The 27,387-nt window shown below is 31.0% G+C and overlaps 1 protein-coding gene across 1 annotated transcript; it reads right to left on the bottom strand.

Annotated features, from left to right (window-relative positions):
* Nucleotides 1–1,845: 1,845 nt before the first annotated feature.
* Nucleotides 1,846–11,027, bottom strand: LOC134687698 (carbonic anhydrase 2-like). The gene is made up of 6 exons (XM_063548156.1): nt 10,880–11,027; nt 8,886–9,034; nt 5,915–5,986; nt 4,506–4,569; nt 3,847–4,004; nt 1,846–1,995 (listed from the first exon to the last, which is right to left on the bottom strand). Exons 1-6 carry the CDS (start codon nt 11,025–11,027, stop codon nt 1,846–1,848), a joined length of 741 nt encoding a protein of 246 aa, XP_063404226.1.
* Between the last annotated feature and the right edge of the window lie 16,360 nt (nt 11,028–27,387).

Raw genomic sequence — 27,387 nt, 5'->3', positions numbered from 1 at the left:
TTACCTGTAAAATGAATGCGCGCAAATGTAATCAAAAGCTGCGCGCAAACGTAAAGCATTTTAATCCCCAAATGCGCGCAAACGCAGTGCGCCCAAATTGAGAAAGGGAATGGGGAATGTGTCAAAGCGACAACAGCCCGACAGTAGAGCAGACAACAGCCGAAGGCCACCAATGGGTCTTAAATGTAGCGATAAACTCCCGCACCCGGAGGCGTCCTATTGCTGGCACCTTATTGTACATTTCATTATCTTTTGAGGCGAGATGTATAGAGACACAGACACGTTAACTTTTATTTCTATAGAAGTCGCTCTTCACTATACTACAACAAGTCGTCTGATTGGGTGACATATTTTAAAGTGGAATTTAGAATTATTTAATGAATGGCTATTATTTATTTTGAATTTATTGAACCATAAAACTAATTTTTGACTCTTCACATTGAATAATCCGCGAAGCGGATTATGTAAAATGTGAAGAGTCAAAAATTAGTTTTATGGTTCAATAAAATCAAAATAAATTATTGCCATTCATTATAAATAAATTTCTATCAAAAATAAGGCTCAAATAACTTTTTATATTATTTATATTAACAATAACAACAAGTACACACAAGTTGGCGTATGAATATACAACGTCAGAGTGGGCGTGTCGCCGTAAAAATTGACAACATTGAAAATAAAACTAATTATTTTATCCAATCAGAAGACAGTAAATACACCAAATTTATTTATATCATAATAATGCTTAAGGAATGACTGTAATATTTTTCTGTCTATTCGAAATAACATAAACAAATGTGGTACACACTTTAGAAAAACCCGCTACGTAATGATTGTGTCTGAAGTGATAATGAATGTCTGAAGGGGTAAGGCAGTGCACATAAATAGTAATAGCTATGAACAATAATTTCAACGTTACGGGCACAATGATACACTACACTTAGCGATGCTCTTTCCATTCGTCTATTACACATGTATCATATAGCTGATAATATCGTGGTCAGGAATTGATAAATTACAGCTTATATCAATTATAATTCAAAGATTATTTGCTCCATCAAATGGTAGAAACATAGACTGTTTCATTGTAAATCGACGAATAGTGTAAAAAAAGTTCTTGCCGTTAGTTGCCGTCTTTTATAACAGTTTTCATTCATTTTTTGTTGGCTTTAAAACTAAGTCATTTCGATATTTTTTCTTAAATTGTTCTTCAAATGTATTAATTTTGGCTTTATGGAAAATATTCAATTTATTGTAAAATGTCGTACGTGATTGTTAAATGTTGCTGACATCTTCGTTCTTATTTTATTCATACGGATAATCAACTTATTTTCTATTATTCTTTTTTTATATAGTATAAGTGTAAGGTACTTTTATCTGACAATGGAATGGAATATTCCTGAATATGCATGTACTAATTGTTTGCCGCTGTACGTTAAACAGTTATTTTATTTAAATGGGTTTAAGTTGTAGATCCTTTTTTCATTTAGCTTTCTGACCATGATCCTGACTACCTTAGGTCATTTTGAATTCTGTAAACCCCGCAAAGACTTCTCATTTAATAAGTTGTTAACATTGGCCATTGTCAGTTGATGAACAATGCTTCATGGTGGAAAAGCAACAACAAAACAGAATATATGTTCACGGAAGTTTTTAATAATAACTAAGCAATATTTCAATGATGTTGCGATTTGTAATAGCTCAGCTCTCATTAACTCATTGGTTTCTATACCAATCAACCCATAGACAGCTATTGGTTCCAGCTGAATGATTATAGTACGTGTTATAGCTCTTTCGTTTCCCACATCCATGATTGATACAACCGTACTCGATTCGATGATTTGGTCAATTATGATAGTTCTTTCCTCTACGAGGGCAGCTTAGTGAAACCTTGCGTTGTAACAATGGCTGCACAGGTCTAAATGTATCAACTATATTGTTGTTCCCTTCTGTAAATTCTTCTGGTTCTCCCATCAACTTCCGGAATTCACTGATCTATAAAGGAAAACACTAACAATGTAAATATAATCCGTAGTTTTACCAGCTCAATCCCTGTTTGTATTGTCTATTAAAAGTTTTTTGCTGTATTGTATTTAGTAAATATACTGTTTGTTATCGTCTCGTATTGTGGCGATTTTTTTTGGGCCATCGATGTTTTATTAACAAAAACTGGGGTTGATCTCACTTGTTTTGGGGCGATAAGTACATGTATAGTATAAAATTTGATTCTAGAACACATCCATTATTCTCAGATACACTAATTAAAGAAAAGTGAATGTGTATGTTTTATTAGTCCTGTCAATTTAGCATAAATTTGACCCTAACCTTGAAGTAATTGCAACAGAAGATTTTAAATTTTTAATCTTTAGTATAAAATCCCTTATATACACAGACAAAAGTTCCATGAGATCTAACGTTAGGAAAAACATGATTTAAAATTCCTATGGAGATTGATATTGAAAAGGGAGATAACTCTGCAAAAAGGCAAAAATATCAATATAAATTGATACAAAATTATAATGTTACCGCTTCTATTCAACACAATGTATTGATTCTTGATATTTTAGCCATCTTTAGAGTAAAAAAATAACTTTAAAGGTGTTTTCATATCCTTTCACAAGCTACAACCTCGATTTCACAATTCATTAGTTGACCAATTATTAGGTTTTGCAGCATGTCCAAGTTAAAGAATCTCAAATTGAATAAAACTAATTCAGCATATATTCTTCTTTTGTTTTTTTTTCTTTAAGTAAGGTAGATATTGAACAAATATATTTTACAGATATAAACATTACCAAATATTCACAATATTTTTTTTTAAATGGTCACAAAGCCAAAAATTTGCAATTTCTTTAATAAAAATGAGCAAAAAAAATTAAAATACCCATAACACTTCTGTTTTGTACATTTCATGAGCAGAAGATTATATAATAATAGTCAAAGATTCACATTTTACATGAATTTTTAAAAAATCAACCAAAAAATGAAAAAAAAACCCTCATTTTTGCCGATTATCTCCCTTTCCAATGTAAATTTCCATAAGAAAATGCAAAATTTGAGTTTTCCTCAAGTAAGATTTAATGGGACTTTTATCTGTGTATATTTGGGGCTTAATACTATATATTAGAACTAACAAAAAATCTGTTGCAATTAGTTTGAGGTTCACACTTAGTTGGACTTGACTATAAAAAAGAAAGTTTTACCAAATGACACACGTAGCCAACACTATCTTATATCACCTCTCTAATACATAGTTGACGAAAATGTGTTTGTATTATTGATAACTCTGTAAATGTTATATTATTATTATTTTATAAGATGTTGGAATATTCTACTTTTAGTAGTTTGTAGTACTCTTAGTGTCTTCTCTATATTTCTATATTGACTAAAGGGTTAACGATCAGTAAATGTCCCTTCACTATCATCTTTCGTTGGCACTACTTTATTTAATGAATTTTGTTCTCACTTACCTATATTTTTTACGTCTTTTAGCTTCGAAATAATATGTTCATAATTTGGATTGTAACTTCCAGCCTGTAACAACAATAATTTTAATGTTTATAATTGAATTAAGTTAATTCTAAGAGGAGTATAGTAATATTTGTGACAAAAATGACATTAATATATATAGCATGTTTCTACAGTCTGATTATGACATACAACCACAGTCTCAAAAGTCGGAAGCTGAAAATAACCTCCAATATTATTTTTCTTTAGACATCATATTTACCTTGGTTTAAGTTTGGAATATTCTATTATTCAAATGCAATACAAATAGATAGAATCTGATTAATGTCATCACAGGTTGTATTTGTTACGTTAAAAAAATATCGATCTTTAATTTACCTGGTCTTCTGACATACATATGCTTTGCTCAAACACAGTCCATATAACTGTCTCTGTACATGGTAGTGTGGTTAAACTTCCACGATATCGGAACCAACAACGAGTGGTTTCCGGGAACAGATCCTTGATAGGAAAGATGTCCAGGACTGTCTTGCCACCTATGAAGAAGATGATTTTTAATCAATATTTTAGTATGTAAGAACTGAAAAAATAGACTTACCAAAAATAGAACAAAATGGACATTGACCCCAAAAAATGAGAAAGGACATTTCAGCGCGACCAGACGGCACGAAACATTTTAGCTAGACCTGCTTAAGGAGATAGCTAAATTTCAGTCAGAAAAAAATCCTTCGTCCACCAAATTCGTGAACATAAATTGGTCGATGTCCTTTTGTAATTAATTCTTGTCTGTTTTTAATTGAATGTGTCTTGATTTGTGAACTTACTTACTACTTACAACTCCCGTTAACGCCATGTCTCGCATAAACGATGTTAACAAATCATTTGAATATCGAATGGTTTTTGTCCCATGGTTTGTAGTACTCTTAGTGTCTTCTCTATATTTCTATATTTACTAAAGGGTTAACGATCAGTAAATGTCCTTTCACTATCATCTTTAGTTGGCACTACTTTATTTAATGAATTTTGTTCTCACTTACCTATATTTTTTACGTCTTTTAGCTTCGAAATAATATGTTCATAATTTAGATTGTAACTTCCAGCCTGTAACAACAATAATTTTAATGTTTATAATTGAATTAAGTTAATTCTAAGAGGAGTATAGTAATATTTGTGACAAAAATGACATTAATATATATAGCATGTTTCTACAGTCTAATTATGACATAAAACCACAGTCTCAAAAGTCGGAAGCTGAAAATAACCTCCAATATTTTTTTTCTTAAGACATCATATTTACCTTGGTTTAAGTTATTTGGAGCCAGAAGGTTACAATTTGCAAAACCAAAGGAGTAGGTCCGGTAAGGGCTGATTTTGGCCTCAAATTTCAATTTCATCTAACGAAAGATTTTGGACACTTTTTAAACACTTAAGTGTCTATTTCAATCGATTCAATTAGTTTTTGTGAAAAAATTTAACTGATTTAGTCATTAAAAACGCTCCAATTCAAGCTTAAATATGAAAAAATCTATCAAATATGCCAAAAAACGTCACTTTTCAGATGTTTTTTGTCAAAAATTAAAGTGGCCGCATCCATGTTCATCCTCAACCTTTATTTATGTTTTGTATTACCACCAAATACAACTTACATTTCAATATTATGAATGAACACGAATGAGGCCACTTTCATTTAAGACGGAAACCGTCTAAAATTTAACTAAAATGCTAAAATTGTGAGGATTTCAGTAAGTAAATTTAGTTATGATGCTAGTACCCGATATATGTACATTGCATTGTCAAAAACAGCCCATATTTATGTAGCAGAAACACTCTACTTTTCAGTCAATAGCTAAAAGATTACATTTTCACAATTTTGTAAAACTGCCATATTTTGGGGCCAAAAAGGAGTCTTACTGAACCTACTCCTTTGTCTTGATCCAAAGCCTGTCCCCTTTTTCAGTGCATTTTTTTCGCTTGTAATTTTCATTCAGTTTTATCGCCCTAATGCCCTTGCGGAATCGTCTTATAATTTAATAACTTATTGATCAATTTATTTTCTTTGTACTAAAGGCATACATTATTTAGACTCTTTACGTTATCATAGACTTAAACATGTAGGAGATAGACTAAAACGGATTAAATTACTTAACGACAATATCATGACAAAAACATATCTTATTGTCAAATGAATTTGAAGGAATTCTTATAATTTTACTCTATTTTTATTTTTATTTTTTAATTAACATACCTAAATCAACATTTTAAAAGTTTGCTAATCTAGTTTTAAATAGAATGTTGAAACAATGTTCATTCATTGCATATTGTAGTATTATTCAAGGCTGGGGTTGAAATCACCAATAAACCAGCAATCTGTTATCATCTAGATAGCAAAATAGTGTTGGGCCCGTATACAGTGCGGGAGGAAAAACATAAATAAAAAAGGTCTTACATACACCATTACTCCAACCACTGCGGCAAAATGTTTTGGTCCATCCTTTGTTGGTACAAACACAAAATGGGCCTACAATAAATAAATATATATAGCTATGTTTACACTTAAATCACACGATACATTGACTTAGATAACTAACCATCCAATTGAAAGCAATATCCGAATTCATATTTACACTTACATTTTCATTTCCGACTTTGTGACGGATTATTAACTAGAAGATGCGAGATTTTATTCCTCGTTAAAAACATAACTTTAACTGTGGGATGATTTAAAACAGCAATGCAAATGTTCCTAAGCTGTAGTTTTGTGTGAAATTCGTCTAGTAATTCGAGTTAAAAAAATCAGTACACTATATATATCTTTTGTTTCAAATGGGCAAGTTTAATTGCTGCAAACTGCAATTCGATTCGTTACTGATTATTTTATATTTATAACATTTAACAAAACTAAAGAAAACAACGACTCAAAAGAGATAAAAAGTAAAATCACATACATAATGAACTCCTATGAAAATTCAAAACGGAAAGTCCCTAATCAAATGGCAAAATTAAAGGATAAAATACATCAAACGAATGTACAACAACTGTCATATTCCTGACTTGGTACAGGCATCGTATTTAGTTTTTGCGATGAAAAACTTGCTTCCTTTCTAAAAAAAAAATCCAGTAAATTTGAATCGAATAACTGAAAGTTTGAATAGAGTTCTGGTGTACGTAATGAATATACTTTATACGAATATAATTAAATACACAAGTAGACGTTACAGAAATTGAAGTTACAATTAAGCTTTTGATCAAGGCATCTAAATAATTAGAAGAGAATTACGTTATTTGAAATCTGAGAGATGCGTTTTGGTCTGTTTCGATAATTCAAAATATTGTAAACAGGAAATCTTCTTAATCCATTTCAGAAATATTAAGTTTGTTTTTACAATTAAACAAAACATTTTTGCACTACTACTGTATTACGTATTACTTATATTGCAGCGTTAGACTTGTTTCGCATGTATTTAGTTTTTGTTCTTCCAGGGAAAAAAGTTATAACTAAATGTAAAATGTTAATTTGACAATGTCTTATGTCAACACACATCCTTTTCAACATAAGAGAATTTCATGCAACTGTCATACAAATAAGAGGTTCAGCCAGCTATAAAACCAGGTTTAATTCTTTATGTTCTCCAAAAGAATATGCTTGTAACAAGCCAGATATATGACAGCTACTATTCATTCGATTGATTTGCTTGAACTTTTGATTTTGCCATTTGATTAGGAACTTTTTGTTTGAATTTGTTTGGGATTTCTACATTTTACATAAACTTTTAATTTACATCTGTTAATATTTTTGAAAATCAATTATGTTTCACATTTTCAGTTTTCAGATCAAAATCGGTCCACTGACCTGATTTGAACTTTGACTTGTATCGATTTGTTTAATCAATAGCATCTAAATTTATAAAATCTTGAACATGTTAATAGCACCGTTAAAGACACATGTTTTTATTAAGTCAAATTTCTATTCAATAAAGCATTGAGGATTAACTAAATATTTCTTTTTCAATTACGTCGTGGTAAGTTTTGTTTTTCATTTTTTCATTCTTAACTATTTTCAGTTAGCATGTGATTCAACTTGAACATAATGCAAAATTTAAGTTATACAGTAAAGTCATCTGTCCAAATTGAACATATTATCATATATACATATGATATATCTGCTAAAGAAGAAAATGAATTTCCGACAAAGTTGACCTTAGATGGGTAAGGCTATTTCGAATGTCTTTTATCGTAATATAGCTCTTCGATTGTTTCGGTTTTTGTATTGACTTCCAATTACTCGGCTTTGTGCGTTCCTGATGGAAGTTAATCCAGAAAAGCACTTTGAAAGCATAAAATTGATAACGTGTTATATTCATATTTTTGTATTCCTTTAATGTTTTATGGAAATATTAAACGATTTTTATTTGTACTTTAATCGATTAAGTGACGATTACTTGTAAGCAGAACGTTTATAATAACTGAGTTCATGTGCTTACATTGCTAATGTACTCAAGTACATCTGATTACGATAATTGGTTATGATCATCCAATGCCAGGTCCGCTAGACTTGATATATTGATTTCAAAAATTATGTCCTATCTAATTATTATAAAATCATCAGGGTTTTATCAGTTTGATTGAACCTGTTTTGAACTTTGATTGATTGAACCTGCTCTTCGACTTTGTATTTGTTTGGCTTTTTAACTATTTTGATCTCAGCGTCACTGATGAGTCTGGCGTATAAAATTATAATCCTGGTACTTTTGATAACTATATTCAACCAATGTTTTAATTAGTTCTAAATACAATTGGGTACATTTTGGATTTCTTAAATACTTTCGAAATACACTTGAAAAATAATAGGTTTAGTTCCATTTTGATTTGTATAGTATGAAGGCATTTTATTCCGGTTTGCACTTTCATAATCTATGAACATTAAACAATTTAAATATCTCATTTTAATCATTTATTTCTTTACATGTATATCATTCAGATTCCTCATTTATTGTTTCCTTCAAGGTTAATATATTTTTATGTCTTTCCATTCCAGATGAAGTCCTGTCTTTCTTTGTTTAATTCGGATTATAACTCAGTGTCAATGTACGAAAAAAGAGGCAATGTATCTTACTATGATATTGGGATAAGTAATGATTTAATTGGTTTGTTTAGATTTTGGTAATCTGAGAAAACAATTAGTATTTTTTTCTCTTCCTTCTATCCATTTTTTTTCTAGAACGTATCTATGCATCTTTTGCTATAAATCATTTAAATTTTCTGTTTTAATTTCCTTCTGTTCAATACGATTATAATTTTCCTAGTGCCAAGTTCCTCGGGATAGATTATTACCATGTATACAATAAAAAAAAATTAGAGACATATCGTTATGAAATCAAAACCTTTCAGGTTAAATGAGGCGAATTTGTTATACATACTTCTATAGCAGACTGTTTTCCATTTATTGTATGCTCTGAACCTCTTTGACTGTTACCTCCCCAATGGAAATGTAACTCTAAAATTTTGTGGGGTCCCGGAAGACCTCCACCTTTAATTATTGGCTGAACATCTGGAAACTGAACTTTAACTGAAAAACAAAATTACAAATGAAAGTGAACCAACGCCTGGTGAATCAGTAGTACGATAGAGTCCCTAAAGTGGTAGTTATGATAAAAAAAAATGTAGAGAGTCTTATAACAACAACACTTTAGGGAAATTGTATTATATTTATGTATTGTTTTTTATGCTGATGACGGTGCCCGAGGCACCGAAACATGTCGATCAATAAAATATCTGCAGCAGTCCCTAAAGTGTTGTTGTTGTAAGACTCTCTACATTTTGTAAAAATAAATATTATAAAAATAAAAAAACAGGTAAATAATCGTAACACCAGAGTAATTAAAACGTAGCTATAGTTCGAATAAAATGCATTTGATATAAGACATATAAACTCGTTGTTTGTTAATATGATTACTTTTAGATACCGTCTCTATAATATATTAAAACAAAATCGGAGAATTACGATAAATCAATAATAAAAACAAGTCTGACATATATTATGGTCTGGTTGTATATCAGCGAATTTTCTGAATACAAATAATGAACCAAAACATAAAGAGTAGGGTTAATAAACCAAGAATAAACAATAAAATGCGTATATACAATATGAGTTATGACCACTCTATGTTGAAGATGAAAAATACGTAGGTATTGAAATCACCGGAGCTGAAAAAAACTAATAAACAAATAGACTGGAAAGAATTATGTAACGCCAAGAGAGGACACGTGATGATTTTGCTATGCCAAGCAAATACAAAAAGAGCAGACATAGACATTTGCACTGGTAATCAGTCATTTTTTGAAAGCATACATTCAATTGTTCCATTTTGATGAAGGCCATGTAATGGAAGAAACACTCCAGAATCACAAGGCAAAAGGTGCAAATCCTGTTAAAGCCTGTCAAAGCATATCTTAAGATCAAAATATATTTTTTCAGGAACGAAAAAAGTCTAAGATGAGTCACTGATTGAAATACCAGTAAACGAACCAGTCACAGTTGTGATTTTCTCATCCCAGGCATAGATTACCTTAGCCGTATTTGGCACTTTTTGGAAATTTAGATCCTCAATGCTCTTTAACTTTGTACTTGTTTGGCTTTATAAATATTTTGATATGAGCGTCAATGATGAGTCTTATGTAGACGAAACGCGCGTCTGGTGTACTAAATTATAATCCTGGTACCTTTGATAACTATTGTGATGAATCAACAAGAACAATGATTGCAGGGATTTTTTTCTTTCTTTGTGATGGGGTATCTGACTATCATCATGAAGCATTGACAATTATGATCGACAATAGAGTATGTGACTGTCACTTGAACTACTAACCCCTGTTGTTCTTTTAGCCAGACTCAGTGCTGGAGATTAATATTTCAGCAGCAGATATCATGATAGTTGTTTGCTAAAACTGTACGACAAGGTAATTAGACAGAATTTGAGACACAGAAAGAAAGTCAAGAATTTGTAATGGGGCTTGCCAAAATGTAGAAAACAATGACTTCTCACAGTCTGGAACAGATAATTTTTCATTATTTGAAATTGCTGTTATCGGTAAATTGTACAGTAAACGTTCTCAGTAAATATGAGTTGTCATGGAAGGAATAACTAATACAACACTTTTGAAAAATTGAATACTAGCTGCCATAGGTAATATGCAAGCATACATGAAAGGTTGCATATTTCTCCGGATTTTCAACGAATATGTTGGGGAAGTTCTGAAACAGGCCATGCCTTATAGTCGTGATGGTAAAGGTCTCTCCATAGTCAAAGTAACTAGAATAGTTTGAAGAGCTATGCTTCCTACAATAAAAAGGCAGGGACATTCAATGTGACATTCAAATTGAACCAGTTCCATAATATTTGAGACATCTTACTTTCTATCGGAGGACTGATAAGTTGCAGTTGTATCTTTTCGACGACGAGTAGCACAATTGAAATATTATTGCTGAGAAATGGTAAGTGTTGTCTGTCACTCAAGGATATTGCAGGACTGTGTCTCGATGTTTGGCCATCCTGTATCATTCTTACTAAGAAACTTATGTCTGTTGAACTGATTCGTGTTAACAGCTGTTATTGAGTGTCCCGGTAAAGCTATTCTTAGTATCTAGCACACATATTTTGCCTGCTATGACTATGGTGATGACTTCATTTTACCCTTTTACTATGAGGTCTGTTTCAGAGCTTCACGAATACCTTCGTTGAAAATCAAGAGAACTTATTTACCTTGCTTGTAGGCATGCAGATATCCCATGGCAGCTACATTTCAATTTTGTTAGATGCATTGTATCAGTTCATCCTTCCAAGATAACTGCAAATTGTTCAAGGCGTTTACTGTAGAATTTAGCGTGATCTGCCATCTTGGAGATTGGTACAATATCTCTTCCAGATTGTGTGCCGTAAAGTATTTTATTATTTAGGAAACACAACTCCAAGGATAAGAGATTCCTGGCTTTTCTTTCTGTGTCTGTCTATTTGCTATGTTGTCAAGTTTTATCAATCATCAAGCAGGATACTAGTGATTTGAATCTTCAGCACTTACTTTGGATAAGAGAACATTTCTTGTAGTAGAGGTGCACAGTCATGCCTTATTTTTGCCGATTTGAAAATGTTGATGTATCATAGTGTTCAGATACATCAACACAGAAAAAAATACATTGCTGTCATTGTTTTTGTGTTGATTCAGTACCACTTTACAGCTAGTGTCTGGTTTCTCATTGTTTTCTTTCAATTGGCATTTTATTTTCAATATCAGATTTATGTTTTGACTTTTACTGATGAAATATTTTGAGGTCTGAAATGTTTTTTGACAGGATTTGTGCCATGTTGCCTTGTGATTCTAGAATGCTTCTGCAGTTTCATAGCCTTCATTCAGCTGTTTCAAATTGAGCGAAAGGAAAACCAATTCATGACCCAACATCTTCGTTACTTGCATCAAAGGAGTAATTGACATTTCAAATGTCTATGTCTGTTCTGTGGGCATTGCAAACCCTCACATGTCCTTTCTTGCCGTTTCACACATTCCTTCTAGTCTATTCGTGCATTAGCTTCTTCTGATATCCAGCTTCAGTGTTTTCGAAATCTATAATTTTGATCCTTTCCAACAACAACTTTCGGTCATACATTAAATCATATATACGTAATTTCTTTTTTTTTTAAATACTTAGGCAAACGTGTAAGTAACAGTAATTCTGATATTGATATCTTTATTTCGTGAACATGTGCATGCCTTATCTGACCACTTTGTGAAAATCCAATGTAAATTAACAAAAAAGTATGAATGCAAACAGTGAATTAATAGAAAATGCGAATAATGATATATTGGAAATTCATGTTTTTAAAATGGCCATCATTCAAGATGGCTTCCAAACAATCAATATACCATTGTCTGCTATCAAGGTTTTTGAAAGTTGTTTCATATAAACACTAGGCATTGTACTTTTTCAACAAATTTTGCAGACAAAGAAAGTTAACAATTATCATAATTATTCACACATATGTTACAGAACATTTAAAAATTCTATTGATTACATGTAAATATTTCCAGTTGTACAACGTGACATAGTTAAAAAACAAACTCAATTGACATTTCAAAGTACTTTATAGGTTCAATGTACCACCTTCATCAATATCAACAAAACAAATTATCCTATAATTAACCAACTATTATTAATGACAGGTATACAAATCTTTTCTTGCTTTAGTTGTACTTGTAAAATAAATTTCTCCTGTTATTCTATGTTGAACAAGCGGTAGTATGAATATAGCTTTTAGCGTAATAGATCATTTTAATATCCTTTTCGTGATCCGTGTTTTAACTATGTCGATTACTTTTAAGCATTACAGACCATGATTCAGATTTTAACAACTCAAGTTTCAAGTGTTGGGTGTGAACCTTTGGATAAAAGCAATAAAAGTACATTGTCGGAAAATATAAAGTTATTTGTACCCGCTACAAAACAGAAGAAAAACTCGACAGGGGGGAAGGGGATAGGATCGCTTTTTGTTCTGTTTATATAGCTCAAACAATTAAATTTGTATATTTTTGTCAATGTACATATAATGCATTTTTATTATATTTATCGAATAATGATTACCTATTTGGGCTTAAAAATTTCAAGATTTTCAAGATGGTCACCTTTCAATATAGGTAATATTTTCAAAAGTGTTGTTCAACCAGACAATTAGAATCAGCACTGTTATTCTATTGACCAGGTTTCATATCAATATCTTCTCTAATATCATTTTCCTGATTTTTTTTTATAATTTTTTAGAGATCAGACTGCCGCCATTTTAAAATTGCCGCCTCTCCCGCCATTTTCGACTTTCAGAGTGTGTCTATAGCTTAAAATGTTGTCCATGAAATATACTATTACTATGCCAAATTTCATGCTTTTACCACATATTCGTTGAAAATCCGGAGAGAGACGCAACATTTCATGTATGCTTGCATATTACCTATGGCAGCTAGTATTCAATTTTTCAAAGGTGTTGTATTAATTATTCTTTCCATGACAACTCATATTCACTAAGAACGTTTACTGTACAATTTACCGATATCAACAATTTCAAATAATGAAAAATTATCTGTTCCAGACTGTGAGCAGTCACTGTTTTCTTCATTTTGGCAAGCCCCATTTCAGATTCTTGACTTTCTTTCTGTATCTCGAATTCTGTCTAATTACTTGTGATACAGTTTTAACAAACAGTTAGTATTATATCTGCTCCTGAAATATTAATCTCCAGCACTGAGTCTGGCTAAAAGAACAACAGTGGTTAGTAGTTCAAATGACAGTCACATACTCTATTGTCGATCATAATTGTCAATGCTTCATGATGATAGTCAGATACCTCATCACAAAGAAAGAAAAAAAAACCCTGCAATCATTGTTCTTGTTGATTCATCACAACTGTGACTGGTTCTTTAACTGGTATTTCAATCAGTGACTCATCTTAGACTTTTTTGGTTCCTGAAAAAATATATTTTGATCTTAAGATTTGCTTTGACAGGATTTGCACCTTTTGCCTTGTGATTCTGGAGTTTTTTCCCCATAACATGGCCTTCATCAACATGGAACAATTGTATGCTTTCAAAAAATGACTGATTACCAGCACACATGTCCATGTCTGTTCTTTTTGTATTTGCCTGGCATAGCAAAATCATCACGTGTCCTCTCTTGGCGTTGCAGAATTCTTCCCAGTCTATTAATTTGTTTATTAGTTTTTTCAGCTCCGGTGATTTCAATAATTACATAATTTTCATGTTCAACATAAAGTGGTCATAACTCATATTGTATATACGCATTTTTTTGTGGTAAAAAGTAACTATGCCTTACATGCTAAACTGCAAGTACAAGAATTTACGCATTTCTTTAGATACATTTATTTTGTCAACATATGCATGCCTTATTTGAGCACTTGCTGAATATATTCTTTATGAATAGCAACAGTCATAAATAAATGATTAGCAATACTAGTTGTAAATGTATAAACAAAAAACTTAGTATAAATTCAAATAACAATTAAGGATAGCGAATAACGATATATAGGAAATTTACGTTTTCAAAATGGCCACCATTGAAGATGGCCACTAATACTTCAATAGTCCTCAGTTGATAGTCTTTGTCATTAGAATATACGAAAGGTTATCAAAATTGGTAAAATAATATATTTTTTGTATTTTTTTGTTTAATAATTTCTATTAATTTTTTGAAGACAATTTCAAAATAGCCGCACAGAGCCGCCATTTTTATTTTCTGAATTGGGTCCATAGCTATAAATGTTAGATATGACCTCAACTAACACTCTGCAAAGTTTGATGCTTTTACCACAATCTGAACAATTGTTTCACAAATCGACTGGACTATCGTGCACAAGTTTTATTTCATCATGGAATTGTTTGTTTTTAATTTTTTATCGGCAATAGTACGCTGTCTCTTTGAATTTACTGCCTTATATTGTAAGACTAACGACAGAACTTGATGCTTCAAAATATCAGACAATGACGTCATTCATCAGTGTATTAACATCAGGTGTTCTTGTCCATTCGCAATCACTTATCAGTAAAATGCACGCGACTTCAATCATACAACAGAACAGTTGGAAGCGTTAAAGTAGCTTTACTTACTATTTCACTTTACTTCATATTTCCAACAAAACAAAACAAAAAAACTACATATAAGGCTAAATTTCGGATAAAAAGACAAATGGCATTTTTGTTTTTGATACTGACTCGATCATCTCGATTATCGCACCGCTGGTAAAATATCACGTTGTGATTGGTTTAGCGCCGTTTCGTGGTGACCCCCTATGAGAAAAAAGTCCAGCGTGCGATAAATTCGTTATACGGTTAACTACTGACCCCCCTAATGATCCATAGAGGGTAAATACAATCCATAGGGGATTCGGCTTGCTTTAGCGGGGTTGCTTCATAATCTTGCTGATAAAATCAGTATCAAATTCAAAAATGTCATTATTCCTTAAAATGATTTGTTTTGACTTAATACAGATGTATAAGGGCTTGCAAAGACTGATCAACTCATGAAAGTATACTACAGATCAGCCAAACAGTATTAAAGACTTTTAGCTTTTTATTTTTTATAAAACAATATAAGAGTAAAAGAGGAACATTTTCTTCTTGAATTTTTATTTTCAAATATCAATTTAAAAAGAGAAAGCAAAATAAACATTGTTTTATCATAATTTTCCAATGTACTACAAATAAAATGATATACGTATTATGCATGCAGAAAAGTTTACTTTTTTCTAGTTCTAACTGAAGATGGAACAAACCAGTATGTTGACAACTTTGTATTTTGAGAACTCGGTGCTTGATTAATGATTCATCACATTCCGAAATTTGAGTTTAAATTAATGTACGAGAACATACTAAAAATTAAAAAAAAATATATGTTATGTTTTACATGTTGTATCTGCTATTTACTGGTCGTTATTGAACGTGTCGTCTATATCATGTCTGAATTACAAAATTATAGCAGTTTAGTTGGTTACAATTTTATTTTATCAAGTCTATAAGGTGATTAGATTAATGCAATTAGTGAAATATGAACTTCAAACAATCAATCCTAACAAATTTATTTCTTTTATGAACATGTTGACATATTTTTCCATCTAAAGACTTCAAACTTGACAGAGACGCCTGCTATACTAAGTCGATTTTCGAAGTCGACACGGGATGGCTGCCAGTTTTCATGCACGATAAAATTAAGTCTGCACTCTGATGTGGAGGTAAATAACGATTAAAAAGAGCGTTGATTGCAGCTATTTATCATCAAGTAGAAAGATTGAATAGAGGCTGAAAACAAGACATTAAAAAATCATTGGTAAACCTTATGTACGCGAGCCGAGAACGCTGAAGCTTCAAAGAGATCCTCGCGGCATTGGTAACAAAGCTTTCACCTAGTTTTTGGCCAACATTTATTTCTTATACTGTTCAATTTGATAGACAGAATTATTTCTTTTTTAAGCAAGTATTTGTGTTACTTTAGTCTCTAGTTTTCATTGCTCATTGTCTTTTTTTTTTGTGTTTTTTTTATATATGCATATCGGCTTTGTCATTTATGGCGATGATGTTTAATTAACGCAGGTTACTGCCTTATCAATAATTGGCAATACGAACAAGTATACACCAGTTCAGGTACGGTTGGATGTCCTGTACTTAGGTCAATACCGACGTCTGACTACTGAATATTATGAAACATACTGAATTTTTTTCCAGTTAAATGTATGTTAATATATTAAATCAGTTTTTTGTAAAATCAAAAACAAAAGTTCTTCAGATAACACAAATTACTAATGAACTTACATACACCTTTCTTATTTTGTGTTTTTGTGGTATAAGTTTTATTCTCTCCTTCTTTTTTATAATAATTCTGTAGACAATGTACTAATTTATAATATGATGAAAACTCTTTCTAAAAGCGAACAACATCTTTATAACATCTTTATAACTGTAACACATTACAGAATAGGAATAATTAACACATATTGATAAACCTAGAAATAGTGTATAATGAAGCAGTATGAGCTTTGCTAATTGTTGAAGGCCGTTATTTTACCTATAACGATATACTTTTTAAACATTTTGACCTAAAAGTGGCGCTGTCTCCTTGTCACTCATACCACATCTTCTTTTTTCTACGAAATGCTTATTATAGTATGTCCTTTTAAAATTTAGAATGTGAATGTGGAATGTGCCAGACAGACAACAACCCGATCATAGAGCGGATGACAAAAAGATTCCTTTAAAAGCTCAATACATTTATATGAGAACTAGATATATGCACAAGACCTGACATGGTAAGACCTAGCGGTGTCCCAATTCAAGTTGTATAAAACGTCTATTATAAATGTATATGTTATTATATTTTTCAACAAGACAAAGTGAATATGTTTTTGGTGCATTATCTTTTGCTAAGCCAATATTTTGTTTTAGTTAAAATTACTATATATACAAACTGGTATTTGTTTATTAAGTGAGAGACACATGTCTTGTAATTACGTTAATACCAAAGTACTGAATACTTTAAAACATACTGAGTAAAATGTAGGTAAATACACTTGGTAACTTTTTGTAAAATCAATCGTATTTTTTTTATGTCAAATTATATTTTTAAACCTAATAATTATTATAATTGTTAGTTTAAACATATTTTATTGTCCAAAAACAATGACAATATAAATGTTTAATCAGTGCAAGGTATTAATCATCAATGAGTTGTTCTGATAACACAATGCGTAGGTACAAATGAACGTACAAGTATTTACCTTTTTTGTGTTTGTTTTATTGGTATTTATTTGATTTCACCCTTTCTGTTCATATTTATTCATGTAGACAATGTAAGATTTTTTAATATAATAAAAAGTCTTTTTTATCACTGTTACTCATTACATAAGTGCAAGGAAGAATTCCTACACATTGTTGAACCTCGAAAATGTATATAAAGGCCGTACTTTTGACTATAATTTTTTTTTACACATTGTGACTTTCATGAAAAGCTTTTAAAGTGACACTCATATCACATGTATCACATATTCTTATTTCTGAGTAATACTTTGCATGAATTTCCACATTGATTCACCACTCTTGAATTGGATATACTAATGAGCTAAACGAATCAACATTTAATAAGATTTTATAAAGTACTATCAACTAATGAATGATGTTTCTGACAGATTAGTTCATTTATATGAGAACCTCAACTAAAACTGTCCAATACTAATTATATTGGAATGCATCTGTTTTAACTTTTTGGGATTCGAGCGTCACTGATGAGTCTTATGTAGACGAAACGCGCGTCTGGCGTATATTCTAAATTTAGTCCTGGTTTCTATGATGAGTTTATTTTCACGATATCAAATAAACATGTATCGTAGAAGAAATAAAACAAAGACTATTGAGAAGAAGAAGTCAATTATTAGGAATAGAGAGCGAGCATATGTTCTTAGTGCTTAATAACCTTTATTATTTCAGCCTTACATTAACATATCATCTTCTTACAGCCAAAATAATTCAAGGATTTTTAGCTTCTGTGTGTGTGTCAACGTTTCGTTCCTATCTCTTCTTCTTTTTTTTCCCCTCAGAATTTTATTTTCAAATTGATGCATTTAACAAATAAAAAAAAAACTATGACCATTTTTTTTCTCGTTTTACGAGGTACTTTATGTAAAAAAAATAGAATTTTAAGAACCCGAAACAGTTGAAGAGCTTCGTGAAAAACAAGGAATCAACAATTATAGACAAATTCATATAAGGTAAACGTTTCTTGAGTTGAATCTTAGTTTATTAATGATATTTGGATTTGTGAACGATATTATGTCTGTTTCGAAGTACCAATTGTTAAAATGTATGTTATCTTACGACAAATATATCTTTTTTCAAGAACAGATATTGCATACCAAATGTTTACCATGTGTTTATCGATTCAGCAGAATTCAAAATTAACAAAATAGTGAAAAAAGAGGGTATGGAGAAAATTATATATATATATTTCTTTCAATTGCAGATGTTACATTTTAGTAAGTTTAGAAATTGATGTCATGAAATATTTTTTGTACTTTTTGTACTATATTTTTTTATTTACAAAGTCGACGTCATCACAACTTAGATGCTTAAAATGTTTTTTGATAACCATTTTATAGAGGGAATGAATTAATTAATATATGAGACACGCCTTTTCAATACTTTAAACATACAATCTCATATAGTAGCTGATAATCCCAATAACTATATTCTGACATTTATTCCAAAAATGACTATTACTAAACATTGCTAAACAGCCACAAGTATTGACGTCAGTATATTCATTAGACATTGGACTAGTGCCTTTTGTGCATTAGAATCATCAGGCATCAATATAGACAATTATTCTGAAACGAAGCTAGGTTACTGGCCATGGACTTTTAAAAGGAGATTGTATCTATTAATTAACAACAAAACAACATGTCTTACAGTCTAAATCTAGCTTAGAGTCCAATCTATGCCTTCGCTCACGGACTTCAAAAATATAATCATGGCCATCCCTAGAATATTTTAAAGTTTGGTTATGTGTATTTCGAAATAGTAGGAACTGTACAGATCATGTTTATGTATAAGATAATATTGTCAAAAGCAGAGAAAATGCAAAAAGGATATACTTGTATGTTTTGTTGACGCAAAGAAAGCATTTGATACTGTTGATAGCGACTGTCTACTATTTAAATTGAGAAAAAATGGTATTAGCGGTATATTTTTAAATTGTATAAAAATAATGTCAATTGTGCAGTCAGAGTAACTAACTTTATGACATCCTTTTTTCCTGTTGCTCTTGGTGTAAAACAAGGCTGTGTTTTATCGCCGACTTTATTTTCTATCCATGTAAATGATTTAGTCTCAGATATTTTAAAAAGAAGCAAATTGTGGTATTCAAATAGAAGACATAATGGTCTCTATGTTATTATATGCTGATGAAATTGCATTGATTGCACCTGATGCAAAGAAACTGCAAAAGCAGTTGGACATTTTAAACAAGTGGTGTGACAAGTGGAGATGAACTCTAAATAAAAACAAAACCAAAATTGTTCATTTTAGAAATAAATCTATACAAAGAAGTAATTTTCAGTTCAAATGTGGTGAACTTTGTCTTGAATATGCAGCTTGTTATAAATATCTTGGTGTACTTTTGAATGAATTTTCAGATTATTCTATAATTTCCATAGAATTGTATAAATCAGCTAATAGAGCTCTTGGTGTTATTAAAGCAAAGTTTTGTAAAACTGGTGGTATGAATTTCGATGTATTTACTAAATTATATGACACTTTAGTCAAACCTATTTTTACATATGCTTCCGGTGTATGGGGCATTAATATACATAATTGTATAAATAGTTTGCAAAACAATGCTTGTAAATTTTTCTAAGGCTTAAGCAAAAGAAGCAGCAATTTAGCTGCTAGAGGTAGTATGGTTTTTTTTATCAGGTGATGCACTACTAAAAGTTGGATGGAATCGTCTTAAATGTGAATATACTAGTAATATATGTAAATAGATTTCTACCTGGGCGTTTAGAAGAAAATCGTCATGGGATTATAGAGTGTTACAGTAAGCTCGTAAATATAGTTTGATTCAAAATGTAGAAGATGAAATAAATATGAATAATGTATGGGATTCTATACAAACTTTTGAAAAAGAATCTTGGCACCATGAAGTATGGAATGATAAAAATAATGTCAATGGTAATAAATTAAGTTTGTATAGATTGTTTAAAACTTGTATTGGTACGGAGCCTTATGTAAAGGTAGTTAATAATAGATGCCACCGACGTATTTTGTCACTTTTCAGAGCTTGTTCGTCACAACTTAAAGTTGAAACAAGTCGATATGCGAGACCACCGGAGCCTCTACAAGACCGTTTATGTATTTTTTGTGATAGTGGCCAAATTGAAGATGAAAAACACTTTCTTTTTACTTGTTGTTTTACTCGGATATCAGACATGAATTATATGCCAAAGCCTGTCTTTTAAATGTTGATTTTGAGTATTTATGCGATATTGAAAAACTTCGTTATCTTATGTGTAATGAGAATATGGTTCCTCCTTTAGCTAGAAATAATATCTGTTTTTTTTTTAACTTTTATTTACGAAATACTTTTTAAATGTAACACAGTTGTCCTTTTATGCATGTATTAGATGTTTGGTTTAATGATAGTGTCTCATAAGTCGTTTTCGGCGGGCATCCTTTTACTCAATTGTTAGATTCTTATGACTTTATGTGTATATATAAATAGATACTGTAATGGATCGTGACACTTTAATAAAATAAATCTTATCCTATCTTATCTTATGTATTATATTTACCGGTTGATGCCACCAGTTTTTACATAGATTTGATCAGACAATTCATGAATGTATGAATTGCACGTGCTAATTGTAAATTTCAAAATGTGTTAACTCAACAGACACTAAATTATAGCAATCACTCTGTGTCAAGCTTTTGAATAAGGTAAAATAAGTTAGATATGACCGAGGATGATTGAGTATTAGATATATAAGTTACTTGTATTGTATATATTGTGAACCACGGATGAAAGTATGCAACAACTCGGGGCATTTTATAGCTGACTATGCGGTATGAGCTTTGCTAGTTGTTAAAGGCCGTACCTATAGTTGTTAATTTCTGTTTTATGTTGGTCTTTTGTGGAGAGTTGTCTCATTGGCAATCATATCGCATCTTTTTTTTTTATATGAACCGACTTTGAAAGTATTCCAGTACATATACCAATATTTGAAAAGTCTACTTCAATACTACATGTACCAGACTGGACAAACTCTAGTGGTGTACCAATAAAAGGTTATCGATTATTTCAAAAAACATCCGGGTGGAGTAAGATATTCAGGTCTTCTTGTAGAAGTTCAGTAAATTATTAGTCTCATCGGTTCCATAACATCAAGCTGAATCAAATAATATATTTATTTCAATCTCAATTATGATTTTAAGTATCACCTATTCCAAGTCAAAAATTATTTCAAACTATATAAAATGCAAAAACTATCAATGAAGTAACTAAGACGTTTAAGACGTGTTTTATAAATGATTATTCTATTTTTTCAGCAAAAAGAAAGTGAATATAATGCATTACCGTTTGCAAAACCGATATTTCCTTTCAAATCAAAATTGCTAAATATACAAACTGGTATCAAATTTATAAGTGCGAAACAAATGTCTTGTAATTTTGGCATTACCGAAGTACTGACTACTGAATCAGGGGCGGATCCAGGAATGTGTCAAGGGGTGGTCACCTTTTGAAATCTTAAATCAAAATTCGATTTCATTTATTGATAACATGAAAATAGTAACAACTATACAATACACAAGTTACATTGTAACATCACAGAAATCCACAGCGATCGGTGATTACATCATGTACATGTTCGGTTTATTCCCTGAGTGCCGACATCCTTTGATCTACCGAGAATATACCTGGACCTAGATTTTTCTTGGTGAATGTAGGGTAATATATACACTGGTCACTTTCTGTAAAATTAATAATTTCAATTAGGCTTGTTTTATATATGAAATAATTCCAATCTTTCTATAAAAGACGTCGACATTGTAATTCTGAAACAATAAAGTACAAAAGGTTAATAAGTAGTTATTAACATATGACGATTATAAAACATCGAAAGTTTCTTTTTCATGTTTTATAATATTTTATTACATCAATTTGTAAAATTACGTACACGTTACATCTGCAGTTGACATAATTAAAGAAAATTCAATACCCTAGTCTTATAACATTTTAATCTATATACATGCATCCATTATTCAAATAATGATGTATTCTTAACATGAACATCTGTCATCATACTGGAATTCAATATTTGTGATTTGAAAATGCAAAATTGTTGATTCCTAATTACTTCGAAAAAAAATTATTTACAACATATCTTTTGGAAATTGTTTATGAACAAGTTTTGATCATTCTCAGACTGATAAATCTAAGGTTCAAAATACACCATACGTTGAGCTTAGATGGATTAGTCTTTAACTTTTATGTCAATGTGTTTAATTAAGTTCTAAACTGTTTTGGGTTCTTTTTACTCCAATTTTGACATGTATATCGCAAAAATAAAAACTTTCAATAATTGTATAGTGATTTTTAACTTTAACAATTTATTGAAGAAAAGGGACAAAATATACCAGGGACAGTCAAACTCATAGATTAAAAATAAACTGACAACGCCTTGGGTCAAAATAAATAAACAAATAAACAAATAACAGTACAGAAGACACAACATAGAAAACTAAAGACTAAGCAACACGAACCCAACCACAAACATGAAGTGATATCAGGTGTTCCACATGTGACATCCGTCGTGCTGCTAATGTTGTATTTAATCTCGTTAATAGTCTAATTCAGTAGGTCACATTCATGAAAAAAGAAGGTGAATGTTGTTCCTACATAAGGGACATATCCGATATTATCTGTGAAACGGTTATTCCATAACAATCAATCAACTCGTGACGGCGTCCATAAAATTTACGAAGGGATGATTTCAACTTCACCATTTGAAACTCTTGGCTAAATAGTTTCCTTATGAGCAGCAATCCTCTATCAAGGAAATCATAATAGGAAATACAAGCTTGGAAATATCGTATCAATTGGGAGTTATATATTCCGTATGCAGGCGCTGCTGGAATGATGCTACTTAGAAATAGATCATTTACAGTTGGGGAGCTAAAATCATCCCATTTGTCGTAAAATTTGTTTTCAATCGGCCCTTTTTGTGAATTTCTAGATGTAAGTCGAGATATGAGGCATACTGAATTGTATCTGTAGTATCCTTTATCTCTAGTTCGATGGAATAGATTCGTTCAACATAGTCACCAAATTTTGTATTATTTAGGGAGAGAGCATCGTCCATAAAGTGGAACGTAAAGTAAAAGGATATTACTTACTTCTTCCTAAGAAGTTTCTGTATGAAGTCAGCCTCCTAATAATAAAGAAACAAGTCGGCAAGAAGAGGGGCACAATTGATTCCCATTGGAATTCCGACAATTTGTTGAAAACACGTCCCCCAATCGTAACAAATATGTTGTCAATCAAGAAATCGAGCATCTTGATGATGTCAGTTTTAGAGAATGTTTTGTTTGAATCAGAATGATTCTTGTAAAGTAGGAGTTATCCCTCCCCAAGAAAAGATACTTGTATGTACGTTCGCCATTGTTTTTAATGAAACAAAGTAATACCATCTCTTTCAATTTGTCATTAAGTTTGAAATGGGGAATACTTGTGTAAAGTATAGAAAAGTCAAATGGTTTTTTTTTTACTAAGAAAAAGGTAATGCACAAAAACTTTATTCACTTACTCTTGTAGAAAAAACACATGAATGGAATATTATATATATAAGTTTTATACATTTTGAATAGGTGCACCGCTAGGTCTTACCATGTCAGGTCTCATGCAATTATTCGGTTCTCATATAAACGTATTGAGCTATTAAAAGAATCGTTTTGTCGCCTGCTCTATTAGGAGCTGTTGAATGCTGGCATATTCCACATTTGCATTCTCAATTGTATTTAGACTTGATATTACAATAAGAAATCTAATTAGATGGCATTTTGTTGAACTCATTACTATATCAACTCTAAACTATAGTCCTTCTTAAAAGGTCATACTACAATAAGCATTATGCAGAAAAAAAGACGATGTGGTATCAGTGTCAAGGACACATCATCACATCTAAGTCACAATGTGCAAAAAGTAGATCATTATAGGTAAAGGTTTACCAATGATTTTTAATGTAATTTTTGTAGCCTCTTTTTGATCTTTCTACTTGACAATAAATAGCTTCAACAACGCTCTTTAAATCTTTATTGATCTCCATATATATCACTTTATCGTGCATGGATACTGACCTATCATGCCTATTGTTCGGACGTTTGACAAATTGCAGCAATCCCGGGTCGACTTAAAAAATTGATTTTGTACAGCAGGCGTATCTATCAAGTTTGAAGTGTTAAGATGAACAAATATATTTTGTTATTCTAAAATGAAAAGGAAGAACCGTTCCATAACGAACAGTAAATAGCAGATACAACATATAAGACATGACACATATTTTTCTATTTCTGATATGTTCTCATTACATTAAATCAATGAGAACAAACACAAATTTAAAAATGTGTCGAATCAATAGCCATGCACCGACTACTTAAAATCTTTCACGTTGTAACCTGCGAAGCTGTCAGCATACTGGCATGTTACATCTGCAATTATAATTTAACTTTTCGCCATACATAATTCATATATGTAGTGTATTGAAAGATTTGAAACAAATGTTGTTTTTTTTCTTCTTAAATTTTAATTTAAAAAAAATATCCCGAAAGAAAATGTTGCACTATATTTGTATTGTTTTGTAAATATCAAAACGGTAAGAGAAGTACACGAAAAGATGTGTTGACAGTAACCATAGTTACTAAGCTTAAAGTTCTTAAATAATGTTTGGCTGGTCTGTAGTTTACTTTCATGGGTTATGCCATTCGTTTCATGTCAAAGTTATGTACATTAAACATTGTTGACCAAGGTAAATATATTATTGGCTTGCAGTCTCTTTTTCGTCGTCCTCTTCTTTTCCAATAAGTGTTATTTGTTTCCATGGAATTGATGCACTTCAATTAGGTCCAAACTTTAGATACACATGTATGTTACTCAAATAAATGTATAAAGCTATCAGTATGAGATTTTCGATTTGGATAGTCGATTATTAATCAATAGGAATTTCTCAACAAATATATCAGTATCATTATACTCTATGAAGAAAACATTTCTTCGAGACCTTATATATTTATAACAAATCAAAATGAAATGATACAAAAAGCATTTTTATTTTTTAATAATGACTTTATTAGCAAAATTATCAGGCAAGTCTACTGGGTCGTGCTAGTATTTGAGCTGATGACGACATTATCCTTTTTAACGCCAATTCGTCCTAATTGTTTTTCGTTGTTCTTTTATTTTGTTACACATCATTGTGAGTTCATTTTCTCCTCTTTTATAACATTGTCTGTCCAAGTTTCATAGATATGTATAATTTTTTTACCATGTCGACCTCCGATTGATTGTCAAGGGAAAAGAAATACCAGCTATACCACAATTTGATATTAATTCAAAAAAAGGAAAATGTCAAACACCTATACAGAGAAGTTTGAATTACACCCCTCAAATTCGAAATCCGTAAATTTCATTCAGTAATATTTGAACAAACAATGCTTAATCTTAAATTAAACTAACCAAACTAATCCCATCTATCATTAGTAATATGACCGATGTACGATTTTTTGTTCGTTTTTCATTTTGCCATATCATTGTATTTTCGTTTTCGCATCCCTTTTAAACGTTTTTTTTTAAATATCATTCAAGATTTGACAACGTTATTGACTATGTATAAAACATTTACCAGTTTAAACATAACTATAGACCATGTTGATCTCGAACAGGGAAAGTTGGAACGTTTTTCCCATGCTTATGCGACTTTTACTATAGTCTAGGCAAAAGAGAGGGGAAAATACATGTAACCTTAAGGATGTACCTAGTTGATCTTAGGTGAAATTATAAAAATCAAGAATTTTGAATTGAAACTACAAGCTGGGAGAGTATTAGTTAAGGATCAGATTAAGCTAAAAAATATTGAAAGGGGATGGAGCTCCTTTTCGAGATATTTGATTCACAAAATATAGCGGGAAAAGGCTGACTCGAACTTTTACCTTATTGCATTGTTTTTATTTGGGTCTGAAGTCATAAGATAAAAAAAAAGAATCTGTTTAAATTTTGTCAAATGAACTTTGATGAGCTTTTAAGTATGATATTAAAAGATAAATAGGTGTAATGTGGCAAAATATCTTAATTTCTATCGTATTGAAAACCGCCAAGATGTCCGACCAGCTGATACAAATTTCAAAATTCAGTACATCCTACAATAAGCACAACGATATAAATTAAAAAAAAAAATAGCGTGCTGCAAATCATTGATTTGATTACAGAAAAAAATAACCTGTCATTAAACTGTGTCTATTCCACGTTCTTTATGGTATATCTACATGATGTAAACATAAGACACTTATTTAATTGTTATCAAGTCTACACATCAAAGGGCAATCTGAACTGTTCCTCTCCAATGATCACGATGTAACAATCGTTGTATCGAAAGTTATAATTGCCACATTGTTTTATCTGATTGGTTTGAATCAACTTTTAATAAAGGAATGACGGCATCCAACATATTACCTGGATTGACATCACACATATATATATAAACGTGCAGTCTGACAATTATTCATTCTACAAGATAAATTTTCAAAAATTGATATCTTTAAACGTTGAAAGTTAAA

The sequence above is a fragment of the Mytilus trossulus genome, chromosome 10 (assembly GCF_036588685.1).
Source record: "Mytilus trossulus isolate FHL-02 chromosome 10, PNRI_Mtr1.1.1.hap1, whole genome shotgun sequence".
Lineage (NCBI taxonomy): Eukaryota > Metazoa > Mollusca > Bivalvia > Mytilida > Mytilidae > Mytilus > Mytilus trossulus.
This window is presented reverse-complemented; position numbering and strand designations above follow the sequence as displayed.

Excerpts from the sequence above, each read along its gene's own strand:
- LOC134687698 (XM_063548156.1), bottom strand. The coding sequence starts at position 11,027 with ATGATACAGGATGGCCAAACATCGAGACACAGTCCTGCAATATCCTTG. Across the intron at positions 9,035-10,879 it reads TATCAGTCCTCCGATAGAAA|TTAAAGTTCAGTTTCCAGAT; the intron begins GTAAGATGTCTC and ends TTTGTTTTTCAG. Across the intron at positions 1,996-3,846 it reads TATGTATGTCAGAAGACCAG|ATCAGTGAATTCCGGAAGTT; the intron begins GTAAATTAAAGA and ends TTTCCTTTATAG.